A 22,441-nucleotide genomic window follows, 5' to 3' on the forward strand; every position below is an offset into this window, starting at 1 on the left:
AGTCAGCTGCTATGTGAACACTATTACCTACAGTAGTTAAGCAAGTGGGATGATAAAATATGAGTTCGGTAAATGCTTGTACATAATCTCTCCCTAAATTACCTCCCTTATTAACGATATCTGACAACACTCATCCCTGTTAATAATTACATTTTAAGCGAATCGGGTTGATTTTCATTCATACCACCACGTAAGTACCTGCAGTTACGAGACTGAGGTTTCGTTAAGGTCCATGCAGCGACAGCAGTGTTTCTGGAAGGAAAACCGTCTGGACATCCTCCTCCCGCCAGGTGTTTGCAGCCAGGGAAAATACGCCATTTGTGCGGTCACAGCATTAAACGATCTCTGCACACAAAAGCGCATGCAAAGAGCAGAGAAAGGCACAAATCCACCTCCCTAATCACTGAACATCCACCTGGTTGACAACTGAAAAATCTCACAGCACAACTTTGTGGTCACCTTCTGAATACAATTAATTAAATATTTGGCTAAAAATATTTGGGAAAAAAAAAGAAAAGCCTTTTTAAAAAGGAAAATTTCCATTAGGAGATATTCTCCTCTGAAATTTGAAAATACCTTTGATGTTTTGGCTCATGCTTTCAGTGACATGTGCAGTTACAACTTTTACAAAACCTGTCATGGGGCGAGATGTGCTTCATGAGGAGAGATGCACTTTTGGCAGTCACGGCTGCATGCTAAAGTGTCATACATTTATAAAGATTAAAACAAGTAGGCATTTTATGCGCTTGTCTCTTGTCTGCACACAGACACAACTCAGTGTTATTGCGCACACAGAATAGCAATGCGAAATTCCCTGATGTTGCCTGAACGCTGTTTAAACTCTGTGCCTCCGACAACCGCAACCAAGTCAACCAACCCCAGGGCAGGAGGGGGGTACTGATACCATTATGTGCCCGGAAAGGTGTTAGTTATTTATTACTGATAAATGCATTCCAGGTTATTCTAATGTTGCAATGCCATCTGATGTAGGTGTCTATACATACAGTATGTCTGAAGTACAGAGACTGAAAAATGAACCCATGGGCTTACACAGAATTACAGAGAATCACAGAGTGGTTCGGGTTGGAAGGGACCTTAAAGATCATGTAGTTCCAAGCCCCCTGCCATGGGCAGGGACACCTCCCATTAGACCAGGTTGCTCAAAGCCCCATCAGGCCTGGCCTTGAACACCTCCAGGGATGGGGCCTCCACAGCTTCCCTGGGCAACCTGTGCCAGTGCCTCACCACGTTCACAGTAAAGAATTTCTTCCTGATATCCAATCTAAATCTCCCCTCTTTCAGTTTGAAGCCGTTACCCCGTGTCCTATCATTACACTCCCCATCCTTCCTGTAGGCCCCCTTTAGGTACTGGAAGGCTGCTATAAGGTCTCCTCAGAGCCTTTTTCATCTTGTATTTAAGTACTTAAACTTAAGTTTTAGCACCGTTCATTGTTCTTAGATTGTCTGTGGTACACATTGTGGTTTCCTCTGTCATATTTACCGAGTGTATTATTATAAAAATATGCGTGGAGAGAGATCTAGGTATATAGTTATATATCTATATATAGATGACTGTCTTCTGTTTTGTTTAGTGAGAAAGAACATTAAACATAGAACTGTGATGGGAGATGCTGCATTTCATACATACCAATCAATAAATGTTGACACATAACTTTGTGTAAACTTTGGATTTACCTGGTACTTGTTCTGTACAGATGCAAATAATAGGTACAACTGTCTGTTTCCATATATAATATATCAATGGCTTTAAAATTCGCAAGAGTTACTAGCCACCTGCACGCCCTTCTCAGCCAGCGCATCTATGTAATGTGTGTTTCTATGTACATGGATACAAAATAGCCTGAATTTACAGCACATACTGTTTTGGTAAGCAAGATTTGCATGATTAGGTCTATTTAGTGAAAACTGGTTTAAAATAACCCTTTAACACTGGTGTTAGGGCTTTATTCACTTACAAATAAAGAACAGACAGAACTAGGCAGTCAAGAAGCAAGAATCTAACAAGTGTCGTAGGGGAAATCCATATTCTTCAAAAGAAAAAAACCATCAGTAAACTGTTCAATAAGGTCTTGCCTGTACTGTGTGACATGTCTGCTATTTTCTCCAGAAGTCAGGATTTGCTTCTGCTTGGACTATATAATTTAGAGTTAGGCTTGTGGCTCTCCGGTCTTAAAAAATATTTACACAGGATTACAATTAGCTGTCCAGGCATCATGTTGGCTGGCACACATTTAAAAACAGCTCAATGCCATGGTGGAAAATTGTCTTTTTCCACAACAGCAAAAAGGTAGAGAAATTGGTCCTCAAGTGGAAACTGTTAACAGGAGAACATTATAATCTGGGAAAAAATAACCAAACAGGTCACATTCTATGACATCCAATATTCTCAATTCCAGGCAGACTTTTGTCTTCCTTTGGTTCAAAAAATTCAGAAGCCCAGTTAGAACTTCGTGCTGTGACTAAATGTGTCGGACATGATGATATTTTTATAGAAGTTGTCAGAGTGAGGATTGCAGTATCCCTTGACCTTGTCAATAACCTGGTGGACAGGGATGATTGATGTCTGTTCTCCATCCTCTTGGGCAAATTTTGAAGAAGGCTTGTCAAGAAAAACATTCTCTAGGAAGAGGAAAAAGCAACAAGAAGTCAGGGCTTCGTAAGCAAACTCATAGTTTAAAAGGTGTGTCACTCCCACATAGATACGCCTTCAATTGCTACTACTGCTGAATTAAATTACTGCCCTAAAAGCAAACAACTTTTTGGCTTGGCATTGCTTCTTTTAAATTCTTTTTAGATGCCTGGTTTTGTGGGCAGACCTCTCAGGTCTATCTTAAAATTATCCCCCTATTACTTTACCTAAAGTGTAACTGACTCTTGTGACTCCTTAATATATTAATGTACTGTCAATGCTTTGAATCTTACAAACTAAAAACATTTGGATAGCACTGGAAAAGGGGGGACCTTCACAACATCTTGTAAATAATATCTTCATAAAATAAAGTAGTGGAAAATGACAGTAAATGTATTTAATTATGTCAACAGTGGAGGTTTTAAGCTATGCACAGAACTAATGTATTCTGTGCAGAACGTAGCAGAAGATGACTTGCATCTTAAGTTAGATAACCAGAGCCAAAACTGGCCTGAACTTTGTGCTTGCCTCACATCACTTTGTCTTTTCCGTAATGTTGAGGGTACAAACTGAACAACTGTGGGGAGGAAAAGATGCAGAAAACTGGCATCCCTTCCGAGTTCATGTGCCGTAAGGCGAGGGTGGAACTGAGGAGAAAAAGGAGCAAGGCAATTCCCAGCCGGGCTGGGAAAGTCTGCTTCAGCGGCTCACAGCGCTGCTGTTCAGAGAACGGACGGTAGGTAGAGCTCACGTAGTGAGCAACGAAAGGAGAGAGCTGCTATCTCATTTTCTCAAGTACATTGTCCTGATGAGCTTTCTTATCTCTTCCACTGAAGTGAATAAAGCTGGAATTAATTCTCTTAAGCCAGGCAAGCTTTGGACCATCACAAGTAAGATGGAGTATCCTGTGAAGCAAAGTTTTCTACAAGTGACATTTTTGAAGGCTCTTTATAAGACCTTGGTAAAATCACCTTCAAAAATTCCTTGGTAGAGGATCATTTAACCACTTTTCATATTATTTAAACTACGATTTCATACAAAAATTGTTTCTTATAGAAATAAATCATTAATTAGAAATAAATGGAAAAGTAACCCGCCCCTGCAGAAGTCATGATATCAAGCCATACAAGAGCATAAAGTGTTGCATAAAGGAGAAATGGATTGTAGAGTGAGAAATCAAAACAGCTGTACTCATGAAAAAAGAAACAAGCATGTTAAGGCATATCAGAATGATTTTCTCAAAGCACGCAAGAATGTCCATGAATCGCAGCAAATAACTCCATGTCCAATAGCAAACTGCTGGGTACTGTGTGCCTTTCAAATCTATGCATTTATTAGCCAATGGTGCTACATTTTGAAGTTTTTCTACATATTAAATATCTTATTTCAAAGATGAAAATTTAATTCTTAGTCTTTAGGAAAGGTTTTTGAAATTCCTTGCAAACATGTACACTTTTTTTTTCCACAAAGCATCATTACATTGTTAAATACCAGCTATTTCCTCATGAAATTTGCATGCACAGGATTACATAAGTCCTTTGAAACCAGTGCAGACCTCTTTTTTTTTTTTTTTAGCTCAATGGGCTTCACACCCAAGTACAGGGTTAAAATCCTGTATCACTGAAGTAGTTGGGATTTTTACCACCAAATTCACTGCAGAAATAATCTTAACTTCTAATTCATTGAAGTGTTATATATAGTATTTAAGTACTACGTACAAAAAGTTTGTGTCAGACTCGTAGACATCAGGGCCACAAGATGCCAAAGTGATTTCTTCGTCCACCCAGTAGGGTCTATCCAGTATTCGTGTCCTAGTCAGTGCATCCTGCCTTCAGCCAGCAGTTCACAGCACGGCTTTCAGACATACATAGTTTGTCATTCAGACCTACTTTGTGTGTGACTGGATATGAAAAAAATGTTGCTAGAAGACTAATTCCATAATGGCCACAGACCAAACAGAAATACAATATCTTAAAATTCCTGTAATAACTTTTAAAAATATAAAAACACTTTCTAGGACTCAATCTGATTGTTTTTCCTTTCTAATGTATGCTTTGTGTATGGGTGTTCCAACTTAATCTCCTTTCCCCAGATTACTGTACATAGGCATTAATGTCAGGACATGGTCTGTCTTCTAAAATGGCACCTTCCAAATGCTTCATGCCCCATGCAGAGTGCAGACACCCAGAGTTTGAAGCGCGCTTATCCTTTGATTCAGCATCAATGGTGCAAGATGTAATAGTGAGAAACAAGCAGCGTTTCTGTTTAGCAAAGTCCTTTGTGTCAATGAGGACATCATGCAAGTGGCATCCCTCCACCCTGTTCAAACCATGCATTCCACAAAAGCAATTCTCACTTTACCTGTAAGGCTTCACCACTGATGAGGAAAGGGCCTTAGAAGACATTATCTATACCACAAACACATGAATGCTCGTGTCAATTCCAGGGAGCACATTATAACCATATTAACAAGAGTTGCCAAGACATGTAGCTATTACATTATTTGCCTGCAATTTAGCTAAGACATCAAAATGAGAAGTTTAGCTGTATTAAAAATCAGAACCTTAATGTTATTTTCTATTATTTTAACACGTGAGAATATATGTCAGTATTTGAAAACCTAAGCAAAAATTTCTTTGGCGTATCACAATAAAATGTGTATTTTCAGAGGTCAAAGTAAAATGTCTTAAAATTTTAAAAATATAGAGAAAACTGATGTTTTCTTAATGTCTAATAAACAGTCACATTACAAACTACGATGAGATTACTAACTGCAATCCATTTTAGGAAATAATTTATGCATAGGATTAAGCTCACCACTTTCGAAGAAAGTACAGGAGCGTGTTCCCAACTGCAAGTTTCTCTTAGCTTACTTCTTATCTGGAACTGTGTTGTTGTTTTGCTTCAAGAACGCATTGCAAAAACTCCAGCACTAAGTCTCTTTCATTGTCAGACTGATAAAAAGCCCCGAGTACAACAAAACGTTTAAGCATATTTTTTTTCATTAATCCTTATACCAAGGGTCTAAAGGTTGGTCTGCCACGAGTACCAATGACAATTCTCTGTCTGCAGCGGAAAGGGCACGATGCTCTCCTCTTCTACTATTAAATTAATAGTAGCACTGTGATCGGTGAATATCATAGACGCTCTTTGTGGAAGATGGCTGACAGAAGTGTCCCTTCATAGGACAGAGAGCTGAGGACAGCTTGCTTAGGGCAGCTGGGTGCGTGGCACATCAAACCTGAGATGGCAGCAGGGACAGGCACCCTGGTGAGCAGGCGCCAGCTGTGTGCTCCCCAAAGAGCTGTGAATGGCAGTCCTGAGAGCAAGCTCAGCTACACTGGGGAATTTCTAAGATACCAGTGATTCTTACTGTATTCAAAGCAAACGTACTTCATGTATATTCTCCATAGCCAGAAAAGATTTACACTCTTAAAGTACCTGATGCACAACCTCTCAGTGGATACACTCAATATTGGGTGAGTGCTTACAGCCAAAGAGAATAAGAATGTAATTCTTAAAAAAATGGGAATTCTAGACAAAATACGTGTGCCTAATTGAACATGGTAATGACCATCAATAAAAATAGGAAGGCATTTCCTGGAAACTATGCCACATTTCAAGAAAGGAGACCATACCATCATAAATGAGACCTTGGGGACTTCTGAAAATAATTTGTTCTTAAGAAACAATGGAACTTTCCTTCCAGTAAAATCAGCTATTTCATATCTAAATCATTGCTTATAACAAATATTTTAAAGCAAGTAAATACATCTTTGGGTGAAATATGTGTGCAGATTTTATTTCTGCTGTTTTAGAAGAAGATTCTGTGATGTTATGTGGCTTTACACAGGACAAAAGCATGAGTTCACAAAAACCCGATAACAAAAAAATCTGAACTATTTAAGTGATTTTCTGAAATATTATCTCAGACATAAGCCAACAGACTTGCAAATCATTCCAGCTTCTCTCTTTTTGTGCTCCTTTAAAGTGGTCTTAAAACGAGCACATTTTTATGACATCAGTGGAATACAGATGATGTCTTTTATTACACACACCATTGACATCTACATAAATAAGCAGTAGATACGGCATGCTATTTGTGAAATACTCTGTGAACACAGTATCCTTTTCCAAGTAGCCTCCATGTGTCGCTTTACCTATGTGTTGCAGTTAAATGGAAGCAGTTTGACCAAGTGAATCAACTCAGATTCACAAGACTTGATTGATGTTTCCAGCTGTGCTGCTAGCTTTTATGTTAACCTTGGGTGATGAACATCATAGAATCATAGAATTTATATGACACCTTCAAGATCATCAAGTCCAGCTGTTAACCTAGCACTGCCAGGTTACCACTAAACCATGTCCCTCAGCACTACATTTACATGTCTTTTTAAATACCTTCAAGGATGGCAACTCAACCACTTCCATGGGCAGCCCGTTCCAATGCTTGACAGTGAGGAATTTTTTCCTAACATCCAGTCTAAACCTCCCCTGGAGCAACTTGAGGCCATTTCCTCTTGTCCTATTGCCTATTATTTGGGAAAAGAGACTGACCCCCACCTTGCTACAACCTCCTTTCAGGTAGTTGTAGGGAGTGATAAGGTCTCCTCTGAGCCTCTTTTTCTCCAAGCTAAACAATCCCAGTTCCCTCAGCCGCTCCTCATAAGACTTGTGCTCTAGACCCCTCACCACCTTTGCTGCTCTTCTTTGAACATGCTCCAGGACCTCAATGTCTTTCTTGTATGAGGGGCCCAAAACTGGACATGGTATTTGAGGTGTGGCCTCACCAGTGCCAAGTACAGGGGGACAATCACTTCCCTAGTCCTGCTGGCCACACTATTTCTTCTGATATAAACCAGGATGCTGTTGGCCTTCCTGGCCACCTGGGCACACTGCTGGCTCATATTCAGCTGGGTATCAACCAATACCCCCAGGTCCTTTTCCAGCCACTCTTCCCCAAGCCTGTAGCGCTGCATGGGGTGGTTGTGACCCAAGTGCAGGACCTGGCACTTGGCCTTGTTGACCATACAACAGGCCTTGGCCCATCAGTCCAGCCTGTCCAGATGCTTTTGTAAAGCCTTCCTACCATCAAGCAGGTTGACACTGCCACCTAACTTGGTGTCATCTGCAAACTTTCTGAGGGTGCAGTCAGTCCCCTTGTCCAGATCATTGTTAAAGATGTTAAACAGAACTGGCCCCAGTACTGAGCCCTGGGGAACACCACTTGTGACCAGATGCCAAATGGATTTAACTCCATTCACCACAACTCTTCTGGCCTGGCCATCCAGCCAGTTTTTCACCCAGTGAAACATAAGCCCATCCAAGCCATGAGCAGCCAGTTTCTCTAGGAGAATGCTGTAGGAAATGGTGTCAAAGGCTTTACTCAAGTCTAGGTAGATAACATCCACAGCTTTTCCCTCACCCACTAAGCAGGTCACCTTGTCATAGAAGGTGATCAGGTTAGTCAGGCAGGACCTGCCTTTCACAAACTCATGCTGACTGGGTCTGATCCCTTGATTGTCTGGTATGTGCTGTGTGATTGTACTCAAGGTGATCTGCTCCATAACCTTCCCTGGCACTGAGGTCATACTGACAGGCCTGTAGTTCCCTGGATCCTCCTTCTGGCCCTTCTTGTAGATGAGTGTCACATTTGCTATCTTCCAGTCAACTGGGACCTCCCCAGTTAGCGAGGACTGCTGATAAAAGATGGAAAGTGGCTTGGTGAGCACTTCTGCCAGCTTCCTCAGTACCCTTGGGTGGATCCCATCCGGCCCCGTAGACTTGGGTGCACCTAAGTGGTGTAGCAGCTCACTAACCATTTCCTCTTGGATTATGGGGGGTTCATTCTGCTTCCCATCCATGTCGTCCAGCTCAGGGGGCTCGGTACCCAGAGGTATTACTATTAAAGACTGAGGCAAAGAAGGTGTTAAGTACCTCAGCCTTTTCCTCATCCTTTGTTGCTATGTTTCCCTCTACATCCAATAACGGATGGAGATTCTCCTTTGTCCTCCTTTTGTTATTCATGTATTTCTAGAAACATTTTTTATTGTCTTTTACAGCAGTAGCCAGATTAAGTTCTCGTTGGTCTTTGGAGCTTCTAATTTTCTCCCTGCATAGCCTCACACAATCTTTGTAGTCTTTCTGAGTGGCCTGACCTTTATTCCATAGGCCATAAACTTTCCTTTTCTTCCTGAGTTCTAGCCAGTGATCTTGGTTCAGCCAGCCCCGCCTTCTTCCCCGCTGGCTCATCTTACAGCACATGGGGACAGGCTGCTCCTGCACTTTTAAGATTTCCTTCTTGAAGAATGTCCAGCCTTCCTGGACTCCTTTCCCCTCAGGACCGCTTCCCAAGGGACTCTGTCAACCAGTCTCCTAAACTGGTTGAAGTCTGCCCTCCGGAAGTCCAAGGTGACAGTTCTACTAACCCACCTCCCTACTCCTCCAAGAATCTAAAACTCTGTCTTTTCATGATCACTGTGCCCAAGACAGCCTCCAACCTTCACATCAGCAACAAATCCTTCTTTTTTCGCAAACAACAAGCCCAGCGGAACACCTTCCGAAGTTGACTCCCGCACTAGCTGTGTCAGGAAGTTATCTTCCACACAATCCAAGAACCTCCTAGATTGTTTCCTCTCTGCTGTGTTGTATTTTCAGCAGATGACTGGTAAATTTAAGTCCCCCACAAGAACAAGTGGTAGTGACTGTGAGACTTCTCCCAGCTGCTTATAGAATATTTTGTCTGCCTCTTCATCTGGGTTGGGCAGCCTATAACAGAGTCCCACCATGATATCTGCCTTTCTTGGCTGCTCCTCTCACTATTACCCATAAAGACTCAACCCTATCGTCACCATCGTTAAGTTCAAGACAACCAAATCACTCCCTAACGTACAGGGCCACTGCGCTGCCTCTCCTTCCTGGCCCATCCTTTTTGAAGGGTTTATAGCATGTTGTCTCTCTGTGATTTGGTTACTGGTTACTATTGTGTTTACAATGGGATAATAAGACTTACCTTCTGTTAGCCAAAGAGGTGAAAGTGCTATAGAAAAGGTAAGATTTGCTTTTGTCACACCTACTTTGTTTAGTATGGGACCATACCCAGATAAGAACTATATACTGGAAGTATTGTATATTAGGTTATGATTCTTATTAAACAGTAACATATATTTTAAAAATACTGAAACTATATAAATTGGTGAAATTTTTTTACATTAGGCTTTGGGTAGAAATTCCTACTGTACCTTTAACATGAAACTATATATTTACAGATGTACTGTGTTACAGTGCAAGAACTCACCTGTATGGCTGTTCCTTTTGCAATATGTTGTTGTTGTAGATTTTGATTTGGATGTTAAGTAGGTTGAATTGGAGCCAATGGAACTAGATGATAAGGATTTCCCAAGATTATCAGAACTCTTCTTTATAATATTGGTTGCTGTTTTGCTCCAATCTAAAAATGATTGAAAAGTTTACATAAATAATTAACATAGGTGCTAAATGCCTAATTTATTAAATTATGAACATTTCAGGTATCAGATGCATCTCTTAGTGTTGCTCATAACAAGCAGGCTATGTTCTTCCTGTCAGGCAGCTTCTTTGGTTCTTAAGAACTACGAGAATTATTCCAACTTGATTTACTTTGCTATTTACCACGGTAGTTAAAATCGGTTGCTCTAACACACTAAATATAATTTTGTTGCATGGCAGAACTGTAAATAAGACACAGCTTTCCAGGGTGAAAGGGAGCCGTGAAGATCTGCAGCAGTATAAGAATGCCAAAGTTTCGTCACCTGACCAGAGAAATCTCAAGGGATGGATAGGAAAGGGTTGGACAGGAGCATTTACAGAGGTCTTACTGTTTGAGGCCTTGATTTGCTGAGGTAGATACTACACACTAGTGGATCTGCACTTTTTGTTATAGGGGTTAGCATATTGGTGGATTATTAAAAAACAATGAATGGTTATTTAGTAGTTCACATTTGAAGCATTTTGTCTGAACCATTAACACAATAGGCTCTTACACTGGAACGACTTCCAAAATTAAATTACATAACTAATATCAATAAACCTACTGAGGAAAACTGACACTGAAAAATTCATCACTTGTCCCAATACCAGTAGAATAAATGTATCTAACTACTCTTGTATCATACACTTGCAGGTAGGTACAGGTAGTTTCACACTTTAGTCTTATTGCTGTAATTCACTGTACTGCAATGAAATTCACAGAATGGAAGAGAAGTCCAAACCAAAGATACATGGACCACTTTAGCCTTGATTTAAATCAAGACCAATATTTTATCCTAAATCATTGCTCTAGAGTATAGATTACTATTTCTCTGATCTAGCTATGGCAGTGTTGCAAGGCTTTGGCTAGTTTTTTAGTTTGCTTTATCATAGCATGCCCTAAAGTACATTTCAATCAGATAGGTATGCAAGTTCACATATTTCACTGTTCTGCCTGAAAAGTGTGTCAGATTCATGGAGAATAAAACTAGCCAGTGGTGATGGACTGGTTAATGCTAGGCGTAATGACAGCACATTAACTATTCAAACGAAGTACTCAAATCCTTCAGGTTTTTTATTTCTGTCATACCCACAAGCTACCCAACAGCAGCATAAAAATCTGGAAATAATTTGATCTATCTGTGTTTTCCAGTTGATGCGTTACAGCATGAACCACATGGAAACTGAACATCCGAAACAATCTGGATGCCTGATCAGAATGAATACACTTTTCCTAATTTGAAATCATAAATCAGGTTTTCTTACTACAAAGTAAAAGCATAAATGTTTTATAGTGTACAATGAGAATGCATTTTCTAAACAAAACAGAACAAGACAAAGCAAAAGTCTTGGTGGCAAAGCACTTACTTAAAACCTTGAAACAAACCTTGGATGCCAAGAGAGAAAGGACGCTGGGGTATTTGGAGCACTGTTATTATCTGGAATCAACTGGCTTACCTTACTAGGCAATGAGCTTATGCCACCTTACACCAACTACAGATTTCAACCCTGGTCATTGAGCAAGAACCGTATGAACAAGAATTATATGGTCCAAAATCATTACATCGTAAAGCAAACCAAGATCCAGTTGCCTAAACACAGGAGTCTAATGCAATCTGAGGTGGCCAAAGGTGCAGGAGACTACAAACACAGTGTCCCGAGTGTTGCACTTCAGTGTCCAAACCAACCACTCTCCTTTCTCTCCAAGAGTTGCAGATAAAGACGAACTTAAATTCTGGAGCCTAATCAGGCTTCTGCTAAAGGAATTTCCTATGGTTTTGAGTCTCTAGTGGTCTCTCTGAATTATATGGTGAAGGACAGAGCAGTTTGAAAAGGCAAAGATAAAGGCAAAAAACCTCAAAGTATTTCTACCCTTCTAAGAGTTGCTCCTACATCAACCTAACAGTCCACACAATTCAGTCAACATACTGTAATGTAGGAGAAAAGCCATAAGACTGGCTTTTGAATGACAGAGTTTGAATCTCTGGATATTTATTTATTTTAATTTTTTTTTCAGGGTCCAAAGGGCCTTCCAAAGCCGTGCTCATAGCTCTACAAAATTTACTAGCTGCCTTCAGTGGAAAAATGAAAGAGAAGATTTGAGAATTTTTATGAAGTGATATCTGAAAAGTCCCTTGGCAATTGTTAGCACTGAAGTGAAAGCCTATGATTAATCTATTTTTCCATGTCTCTGGCTTACAGTGTATTATATTAAAAATAACATAGCTAGCTGTTCACCTGGACTTTTATGGACTACTGCAGCACCTAAGGAGGGGAGCTGTGAATTGCTTTTACCTGAATTGTCTGCCAGTCGGAATCTGCCACAACAGAGATGTCTCCTCCATTGTTTCTGCACATTTTCTTTCATGGCGCAATGGAATACAAATATAAATAAACCTGTGACAAAAGCAAATAAACAGCAAATGAAGCACATATTTATAAATAGACAAATAGATTAACTAAAAAGATGATGAAGTACAAGCAAAGGAAAATAACCTTAAAGTTTTTTTATTGTCATCTATGCCTCATTTAAGAGGTATGGAAATGAATTAAAGCTTTCCCACCCTCTAGCTGCTATATAAGTGCTTGGGATATCAGAAGAAAGAGAATAGGACCTCTTTTATTGACACTGTTGATTTAGATACAGGAAAATAATTAAAAGGTTTTGTCTTTGAACCAAATGAGTATTCTGCAAGAACAAGAACCAGATTGCAAAGTAAATACAGACACTATTATATTAGCAAGAAGATATTTTATCTCCTCCTGTTCCATATCTACAGAACTAGGTTGTATTCTTTTAAAACCAGAAGTCTTGTAATAGACACTAAAGAGTGCCCTGAAAAAGCACACTTGGATGTATGTGCATCACATGCATGCACTTGGAATGGTTATGAAAATTGTAATAATATGTTCAGAAGTACCAATTATGTGTCCAGCTACTTAATTCTGAAGAAAATTACCTGGTTTGTGTATGCAATTGCAATGAATGTGTTTTAAGAATGTTCTTCTAGAGTTCATATTTCTCATGCAACTTTATAATCTTTATTTTCAAACCAGAAGCTAAGCATCTGTCACATGGTAAAGAAGGTTTTAACTGGGCGTATGGTATGATTTCGTCATTCTACAGAGATACTTTGGAGCTAAATATAGAAGTTGGAAATCTCATATGCTCCTGGCGCTTCCCAGGCAGGCACTGGCTGTGGAATCTTCCGTTGTTCTCCAGCTTGGCCTGTTCTTCTTGTACTTTTATTCACTGGGAGAGAGCCAAGCTGGGGCTGAACACCTGATAGCAAAATGTTACCACCAAATCCCTCGTCATTATATCTTAAACATGAATAAATGCTACATAAAGTGGGCAAAGAGGGTTAAGTGCCATCTTTAGAGACCGTTCCTTTATGATCATCATGAATAGCTCCGTATACTACTGCTGACTATGTTTCAGCTGGTAGAACACAATGGCAGGGTATAGCTTAGAAAAAACTGCTCTGGAGCATAAAATTATCCTCTCTCCAAAGTACTGAGGTCTAATTTTGCATGAATGCTTGTCATTGAACTGGACTTTGCTTATAGCCGTCAGGCCAGGCTGCGACCGCTGAGAGCAGTTAAGTTTAGGTAAAGGTTGTGTCACGCAACACTTTTTTTGCAAAATTTTTTATAGAGCTGATGGGGGGAAAAAAAAAAAGCACAATTTAAGGAAGGCAACCACACCTTAATGCATCCCATATGCAAGCTCTGTTGAATTAAGGTCACTATGTTTGCATTTAGTAAAATATTTCTGTGTCTGATTTCTTTTAAGCACAGAGTAATTCCAATGCAGTCACTTGCAGCTCTTACAGGCTTAGAGTTATGCAGTTGTTTGTGGTCCAAAGTACCTCTTAGGACTTCTGTATAGCTACAAACTTGCTAAATTGACGCTTAATTAAATTGTGGTGAATGCTTGGAATATTCTGAATGGTTAAAAAAGAAAATATTCTAAATGGTAATAAAAAACGAGTGTACTGCATTAAGTACTTTGCCTTTGCCCTGTCTGGGCTTGGTCTGATTTTTTTTTCTCTGTATTTCATTATTCATTAAGCTTACAATGTGCTTTAGTAATACAGCTTTGGTTTTGTTTCCCAGAGCCAAATCAGACCCCAGGCTTGGCTCTAGCTTGGCTCTGACTTGAAAGTATTTGGCTTGCCCAGGCATATGTATAAAATGAGCAGCCAAAAAAAGAGATGTTCCAAAGAGAGAAAAATCATTTCCTATGTAGATAAAAGAGCAAAGTACAGTAACACCAGTAGTTGCTGCAATTTACTTTTTCACTGCCAGTGCACAGAAAACTAGGTTGATGGAGGCTTCTGGTGTCACTTAAAATACTAGTGCAGTTTTCAAAAACTTGCAAGAGAGAATAAACATATTTACTGAGGGCTCAATAATTAAGCTCATGCTAATACCGATGAAAGACTTGCCATACTGAACTGCTTTTTGCCGCTGGGAAATGCTACCAGATACAAATCCTAAATTTTTCTTTGCTCCATACCATCCCTTTACTGCTACATGTGCACTACACCCATCGTATGTGATTTTAAATATCCTATTTTTTGTTTATTGCCTAGCTCTTTCTGACACAGCAGTAAGCGTTTTCAGATACGGGATTGCTATCTTCTGTGCCTGATTTGACAGGCCTGAACATATACTGTGCCATTTTTGCTACCACAATCTGTGAAAAGCGCAACTCCTCAGGTTTTTCAGTTTCGTCTTCTGACTTAACTGCCTTCCAAAAATTCATTTTCCATTGAACAGTGCTATTACCCCACAGAGACTTAAGCAGTGGTGATCAACTTTATGCACACTCTGCACATACAAGCCTAATTGATTGCACTGGAAATTCTGGTTACAGAGAACTCGTTGAATTTTATCCTTGGCATGCTTTTCAGAGTTTTAATCTTTTTTCATGTTCTTCCCATACTTCTAATCTCTCTAGGCCCTTCTGAATTTCTAACGTGGACATATTGCAGCAAATACTTCATTATGCTGCTAGGGGAGTATCAGAAACTGTCCTTTGGAAAAAAAACTCTTTAGAAAGAACAATTCCAAACAATTTTTGCCATTTTGCCTAGCATTTTAGGTTGAAACTTACCCAAACCAAAACCCACAACATTATTCTCGTTCCACGAAAGTTCAATAAATCTCTTAGCGCAGTAAATACGTCTCAACTGTGACAGATAAAATCCACACAGTGTAACATTAAGTACTTTTTCCATAAGGGAAGATATTTTGCTGACCCTGGGAAAATTTATTTTTTATCTCAATATTTGTGTGGCATAACACATGTTCCTCCAATGACATTCCTGGGTTTGTTTTTTGTTATGTTTTTTTCAGGCAAATTTGTCTTTTGTATCAATACGTGTGTAGTATAACACATACCCCTCCCGTGACCTTCTTGGGTTTTCTCTTTGTTATGTTTTTAATTGCATTTTATTAGCGGGTAGGGCAAGCGGAGGTGGAGATTCTTACATCATTTGGTACATACACAAATTTCATCTCTGAGCGAAAATTCTTTTAAATGTCAGCTATACAATTCTGTAATTTATAACTATTTGATTATAATTTATAGCATTTTTCAGAAGGATGAACTATGTTGGAAAAATAAAATATTCAAAACTTCAGTAAAGGAAACAAAAATAAGCTGACTATAACAGCCGCTGGATTTTCCTTAAAGAACCAAAGGATATTTCAGATCTCCGTGCTATGTCTCCACACTGAAAATGGACTAAATTTTGTTTTATGAGCATCTCATGCCTTAATAAAATAGTTAAGAGCTTTACAGATTCCCTGCTGGAATAAATTAAGGAAAGAGGCTTCCTATATTTGTTATAATCAGTGAAAGGAAATGTTGAAGGTCATACAGCATCTATCTCAACAGAGATCACTGTGGACTGTTAGCTAGGAATAGCACTATTTATAATACAGTGCATTTTATGGAAAAGACCTTGAAACATGAATTAATTTAACTAAGATATTCAACACATATGTAGTTGGTATCATTATTCTGCATAAGGGGAAACTAATGAGGGTTTAGTATCAAGGGAAAATCCAGACAGAGTTCCCCAGTCAAATCACTGGACATAATATGTCCCAGAACAGCAACATCTCACATATTATTTGTTCACAGAAAAGAAATTCATCTTACCTTGCAAGGAATTGAAAATTGAGAAGAGGTACAGGAAAGGAAGAGTTAAGGGACCCCAGGCAAAAAAGGCAAAGCCCCACGTCATGCCCAGGAGGAAGGTCAGGCTGACCACGCTACGGAGGTTCCTCAAGATCTCTTCCTTCAAGCTCCGATTAGTTCTTTTCCCATTCCTCCCACAGATCTGCACCATCACCACAATAAACATGGCAACATTCATCAGAAACATGATTCCAAAGTAGCCGGCACAAGTCACATAAAACACAACTTCATTCTTGATCCAGCAGCTGTAAAAAAAATACAAAAATATGACCATTTTTAGATAATGCAAGCTATCCTCCAATTATGTATAGGACTCCAAGGAAAGTCAGTCAATGTCTGATACCAGTGATGCAGAGCTATACTTGGAAATGTAACATTTGTCGCTTTTCTGTTTGTAAAGAGGATGAAGCCCAGTGGCATCTTAAGTGACTACGGCCCACAGTATTGTCATGTCAGAAATCTGAGGCTTGTACCGCATTTTAGTTAAAAATAATTAAAAAGGAAATCTGACCTCAGATACTAGGTGTGGGAACTGCAATCCCATCATGGAAAGCTTAGACTCAGTACGAGTAGCTTCACCATGTTCATCTGGGTGAAGCATAGGAAGCTTTAGTAACAGAATAGGCAAACTTAGATCTTCAGTATCAAAATCGCAAGTTTCTGCCACTCAAGCTAAAGAACAACTCATACATCTCTGAAGAAGAAGCAGGATGGGCAGTCCTTTGAGGTAGCCATTTGACAGTCAGCCATGTCTTGTCATGCCAGCATGTAGCTTATTCCTCTAGCAGCAAACGGCTAGAATGCTTAGCTTGATACTTTAATAAAAATACAGACTGACATTTTTATTTATCATGATGAAGCTTTGCCAGGCAAGGAACAGAAAACGAGTAACAGTCATGTAAAAATTTTGGCATTTGGAGGTTATTATCTGGATATCAAGAGAACATAGAAAGCTGTTGAATTACATTGACAAAAGTCTGGTTTATTTACAAAGGAGACTATTTTTATAATATTTATAATATCTTAGCTAGAAGATAGAGCTTTCACTTAAGTTAAAACAAACCAGGTATTTTTATTTTATTTTCATGACAAAACTTATGAATTTTTCTTTTTCCAGAGGAGTGTTTGTACCTGGCATTGGGTAATGCAGATTATCACCTTCTTCACACTTCAGATTCAAATAATCTAGAAGATGATTTTCCCCACTTTGCTTTTTTAATGCACCTCTGACTTTTCCAAAGCGATCTGACTGATGTTAATATTTTTTTTTTCAGGTTGTAAATGCTAAGTTGAAAAAGATTAAAAGAAATACTTACAAGTCATCTCCCCCTTGCCCATTAGCATCTTTGCCGTATAACTCTTTGCCATAGATATTACTTGCATTTGTATTAGCACTTGCTAAAACAATTGCTATCACCAGAGCTGGCAAACCTGTAACACAAGAAAACATGTAGTTTGCTTTCAAATCTCCTAAACCTTCAAAATCACCAGGCAAAGCTGAGTTGTTGATGTCTCCATTCCTGTTGCTTTAGTACAGAGTATCCTGAGGTAGTTCTATGTCAGAAAACTGCACAGAGAACTAGAAGGAAACAATTTTTCAAACAGTACAAATATATAAAAATTCCAAAGCCCTTAATGAGCATTAATGAATAAGCCTCATAATGTTCTGTAAGGTAGAATATGCTATTTTAGTATGCCATATGGGAACTAAAGTAAAATAACCTCCCTTAGTTACCCAAAGTTAAATTTGCAATTGCACACAGGCTCTCATCATATAGTGAGAAAAAGATTAACGAACTATCGCAAAAACAAGATCTAATGGAGGAATGGTATTGGGATTTTTGTCTTTTTTTTTTTTTTTTTTTCAGAGATGCTAATGTCACTTGATTAGGCTGGGAAACTGGGGAACACAAACTTGAACCTGTAATTTCTCCACCGCTTCTCTCGATTGTAAACATCTTCTCTTTTTCCACAGCATTATGTATCCTTTACTTAAATGTGTCCCCCCCAAAATCAAGCAAACTATATTTTTTTTTCAATAATAAGGTAAAGGTAATATTTTTGGAAGATAGACAACTATGCAGAAGAGAACTCTGTGCAGAGAGGTACAGGTCACACAAAAGAAACGTACGTTTCCTGACATGTCTTATTTACATGTCTTATTCTTGCTGTGACAAAACAGATTCAAAGGGGAAGAGGTTAATTTGCTTTTCCGACCACTCAGTCCTTGTCCTCTGCTGAGGTTGCCAAAGAGGATGCTAGTTGCCAATGGAAAGACATCAATTATCAGTTGGACTGAGGTCAGTGCTCTAGCCATGAGGTTAATGGTTTTGTATTGTGTTGTATTATTTCAAAGACAATATGTGCTTTCAGGCTGAAGGCACAGATTCCTGATATAGAAAAAAAATGAAGAATAAAAGCCTTGCTGCCTGAGCCTCACAGTTATTTTTCAGTACTACATTTTCCATTTCAGTCCTGCAGTGTACACCGCTTAGGGCAGGCAGGATCTCTCTGTGGTTTAAACACCGTGCAGAAGCTCAGGAAATTTTGGTTGTTTCTGATTCTGCCCATAGGCTTTGTACTAGCTGGCAAGAAACTTTAAGCTGGATTGAAAGCTTTTTGAAAGTTAATGCAAAGATCCCCATAGGCTTTGTAGCAACTGCAAGAGTTTCTGAATTCATTGTGTGCCACGGTTCTCCATCTCTGATGTGACACTAGCATTTCCCCTCTCCCATTCTGGCCTCTCTGGAAAGTAAACCAGTTTACCTGGTCGCTCCAGTCCTCCTCAGGCTGTGAGCTGAGCTGCTCTGGGTGGGGAGTGCCAGTTACGGTGTATTTGCACAGAATTATACTGGGGAACTTGGTGGTAGGGAGGGCTGTCTGTACGCTGGCACTGCCATGTGGCAGGGGGAAGGAAACGCCATGCTGATTTTTGATTCTGCTCTGCACTTGTGATAGAGACCTTTTATGTAGCATCATTTCAAAATACACGCTATGTAAATACTGCATCTACTGAACTCACCCCAGCCAATGATGCAAAACTTCAGTATATATCGCCGTATATAGGTGTTGAACACTTTCACTAGAGCAATGTACATATGAACAGCTTCTAGTCCCATCCACGTAAAGGTGGCCAGAAGAAAAAAGTGCAAAAGCGCAGCTACAGCTATGCAGAGGCCATCTATGTCAAATGACGCAATCCAGCCATCAAGCAAGAAGATCAGGTTAAGAAAGAGCAGGGCTGTGCTCAAATTCATCAGGATTTTGGATGGATAATCTCTTCGCAGCTTCCTAATGAGAGAAATACAGGTGCATATGATTAATTGGCTTGAATCACCCAAGCTGCTTACAGCAGCTGGGTGTACCAGTTTACAGAGTAAATAAAAGCACAGGGATCTCCCTTCTAGCTGTAAGCCTTTTTGGCAATAGGGCATAGTGATGTGTACTTCTGTGTGGTATCACTGAAGGCTTCTGCTGTATGTGGTGAGGGAAAGCCACCACTTTCTTTGGGTCCTTAATGAGCTAATTAACTGCCACAATATTTTAGCAGCTGATTTATTATTAAAAAAACTTTCAAATTAAATGTAATACAATGTGTTTTGTACTTCAAATGAAAATTGAAGAAAATGAAAAGAAAATTTTCAAAGTACAGCTGACCAGAAACTCATCTCTGATCATTTTATATGTAAATCTTTGCTTAATTTTTTGAATATATTGTCCAGTGTGTGCTGTTTTCTGTTTGTTTGTTTGTTTGAGGGTTGTTTTTTTTTAATAATAGAATCTTAGGAAGGTTGAAGATCAAGTAAATTTTCTTTTTTAACTGATACACATTGAAGTGCATGAGCTGAGGGGCAAGTTAACAATTTCTGCCATCTTGGACCAGAACCTTATACCATAGGTAACGCAATAGGAATGCAATCCCTGGAGATATTTAGAACTCGAAAACCCCCTTTTTCACCCCCCAGCAAACTATCCTTCTTCAGCAGCTACTCTGTCCTGTCCTGTTACAGGCAGAATGATTCCTTTGTGTTGACATGACTTCATTTTCTCTTTTCCCTGTTCAGAGAACTGTATCACTTCAAAACTTTTGCATTCCCTTGAGTCACTTTCCCATTTCAGTAGGACTGCTGTTGAAGTTGTTGTAGAACTGCACAATTTGTCTTAATTTTATTTCTCTTCCTACTTACTTCTGAAGGGCTTTAGAACATAGTTGTTTGAATTGGAAGTTTCTCTTTTTATACTTATGACTTGTTTTGCTCACACAGGCAAGTTTTGTTTTGTTTTCTTTTTACAAAAAGCCTGGTTGTGGGTTTTAAAATAATACATATCTGTTTAGAATCTAGAGAACACTGTACCCCCAAAAGAGAAAAATTTTGAGACACATTAGCCTTGTTGCCCAGGCTGAGCAGCACAACATGTTGGAAACAGGAGGAAAAAGCCTGAACTTATGTCCCCGTGAAAAAATTTCCACTAACAACATTGTGACCACGATTTTGCAGTTATTAAAAAAAAAAAAACAACATAGATTTCCCTTCCTAGACAAATAAACCACACCAACCATATAACTAATTTATTTCATTCATCACATACAGGTACTTCCTTTGTGATGTTTTCCACAGAACCAGTACTTACTCAAATGCAATATATGTCAGAAGAGTTGCAGCTGAAAATATAGCAGATATCCCACAGCCTATGTAAGTGATAAAGGTGAGGACCTTGGTATTCTGTGGGTCTATTTGTGTAATGGTTCTCTGAAGGTCCTACATGAGAGAGGAGGAAGAGGCATCAGTTACAGCAAACACCTTTTCCACAGGCACAAGACTTTTCTTGGTAATCTGTCAAGTAAAACTCAAAAGCGCTTTGGCAAAACCACTATAACCCTGACATTAGGGTTCATGTTTGCAGAGTATACTTAGTCTATAGTCGTTACACCTCTCACTTCCTTCCCATAGCTCTTGAAAACATTGTGCTTTAAATATTATAACTGCTGTGATCAGCAGATAGACAGAGCCTGATACTGACCCTTATAATTCAGTACCAGCAATTCAAATGTACTTCCCTGGAAAGATTTCCCCTTTCCAAACATTTTAGTTCAGTTGCTTGTAGACAACTCACTTTAAGTAGATATTTAAGTTCAATGTGTATTGAAAATGTAATTTAAAAGTATTAATAGTGAAACGTGCAACATTCTGGAGAGTTTCTGACATCATTTCTCCTTATTACAAGTTCATAAGAGCCAATGTAGCTAATCATCTACGGGTGAAACCAAGGGCAAGATATTGCTTTTTGGTTTTATGGTCTGTTTTGACATGCAAACTACAGTTATAAATAGAAATGGTCAGCAAAATAGTGACAAAGACAACATTTTAAAAAAAATTGGAAATGAAGCAGGAACATTCTGAGGATTTTTTTTCCAGTTTTCTGTCCAACTGTAATTGCCACATAGTACCGTCTGAGAATAAATGCCAGTGTTATTTCCTTTAAGGAGAAGAAAAAATGAGACTTTTTGGATCTATATTACTGTGGAGTAAATGTGAGCAAATACTAACATATAATGGTGTCCATTCTACAGTCAGTGTCACTGCTGTCCCTAGCAAATCTATCCAGCAAAAAGAAACCAAGAAAATGCTACAAAATACACCATTCTTCATAGGAAAAGAAAGGCGCTGTATGCAGTTTTTTACACCCTGCCCCAACCTTATACGACAGTTTGTTTATATACAAAAAGAGAGTGTTATTTGAAAATAATTTAATATCTAAATTAAAGTCAGAAAAGATTATTCAAATGGAAAGCAATTAGAAGGGCCAAAACTGTGTAAAAATCTATTGGAACACAGCCCAAATTCAAAGAACTTCTGCCTTATTTCCCACTGCCACAAAAGCATTCAGGGAAGAGAAGGGACTCATTGAATATATCCTGAAGAAAGCCCTTTTTTTCTCCTTTCGAGGATGAAAAGTGAAACAAGACCACAATTTAGCTTGCAAAAAGACAAAAAGCTTGTGGCTTTTTCATATCTACATCTGAGCATGACATGAAGAGAGCAGCTCTATTTAGAAGGCTCTGGAAGGCC

The 22,441-nt window shown here is 39.0% G+C and overlaps 1 protein-coding gene across 6 annotated transcripts in view; it reads right to left on the reverse strand.

Annotated features, from left to right (window-relative positions):
• Positions 1-1,943: 1,943 nt before the first annotated feature.
• Positions 1,944-22,441, reverse strand: part of ADGRG6 (adhesion G protein-coupled receptor G6) — a 111,889-nt gene continuing 91,391 nt past the window's right edge. For 5 of the 6 annotated variants that reach the window (XM_063329454.1, XM_063329450.1, XM_063329451.1 and 2 more), the window contains 7 exons: positions 21,003-21,130; positions 19,393-19,661; positions 17,687-17,801; positions 16,332-16,615; positions 12,452-12,553; positions 9,948-10,100; positions 1,944-2,640 (listed from right to left, as the gene is read on the reverse strand). In XM_063329454.1, coding sequence (XP_063185524.1) covers positions 2,462-2,640; positions 9,948-10,100; positions 12,452-12,553; positions 16,332-16,615; positions 17,687-17,801; positions 19,393-19,661; positions 21,003-21,130 — 1,230 coding nt within the window. In that variant the 3' untranslated portion in view covers positions 1,944-2,461. Of the gene's footprint in view, positions 2,641-5,011; positions 5,059-9,947; positions 10,101-12,451; positions 12,554-16,331; positions 16,616-17,686; positions 17,802-19,392; positions 19,662-21,002; positions 21,131-22,441 lie in introns of all 6 variants that reach the window. The other variant, XM_063329455.1, reaches the window with a different exon arrangement.

The sequence above is a fragment of the Chroicocephalus ridibundus genome, chromosome 3 (genome assembly GCF_963924245.1).
Source record: "Chroicocephalus ridibundus chromosome 3, bChrRid1.1, whole genome shotgun sequence".
Lineage (NCBI taxonomy): Eukaryota > Metazoa > Chordata > Aves > Charadriiformes > Laridae > Chroicocephalus > Chroicocephalus ridibundus.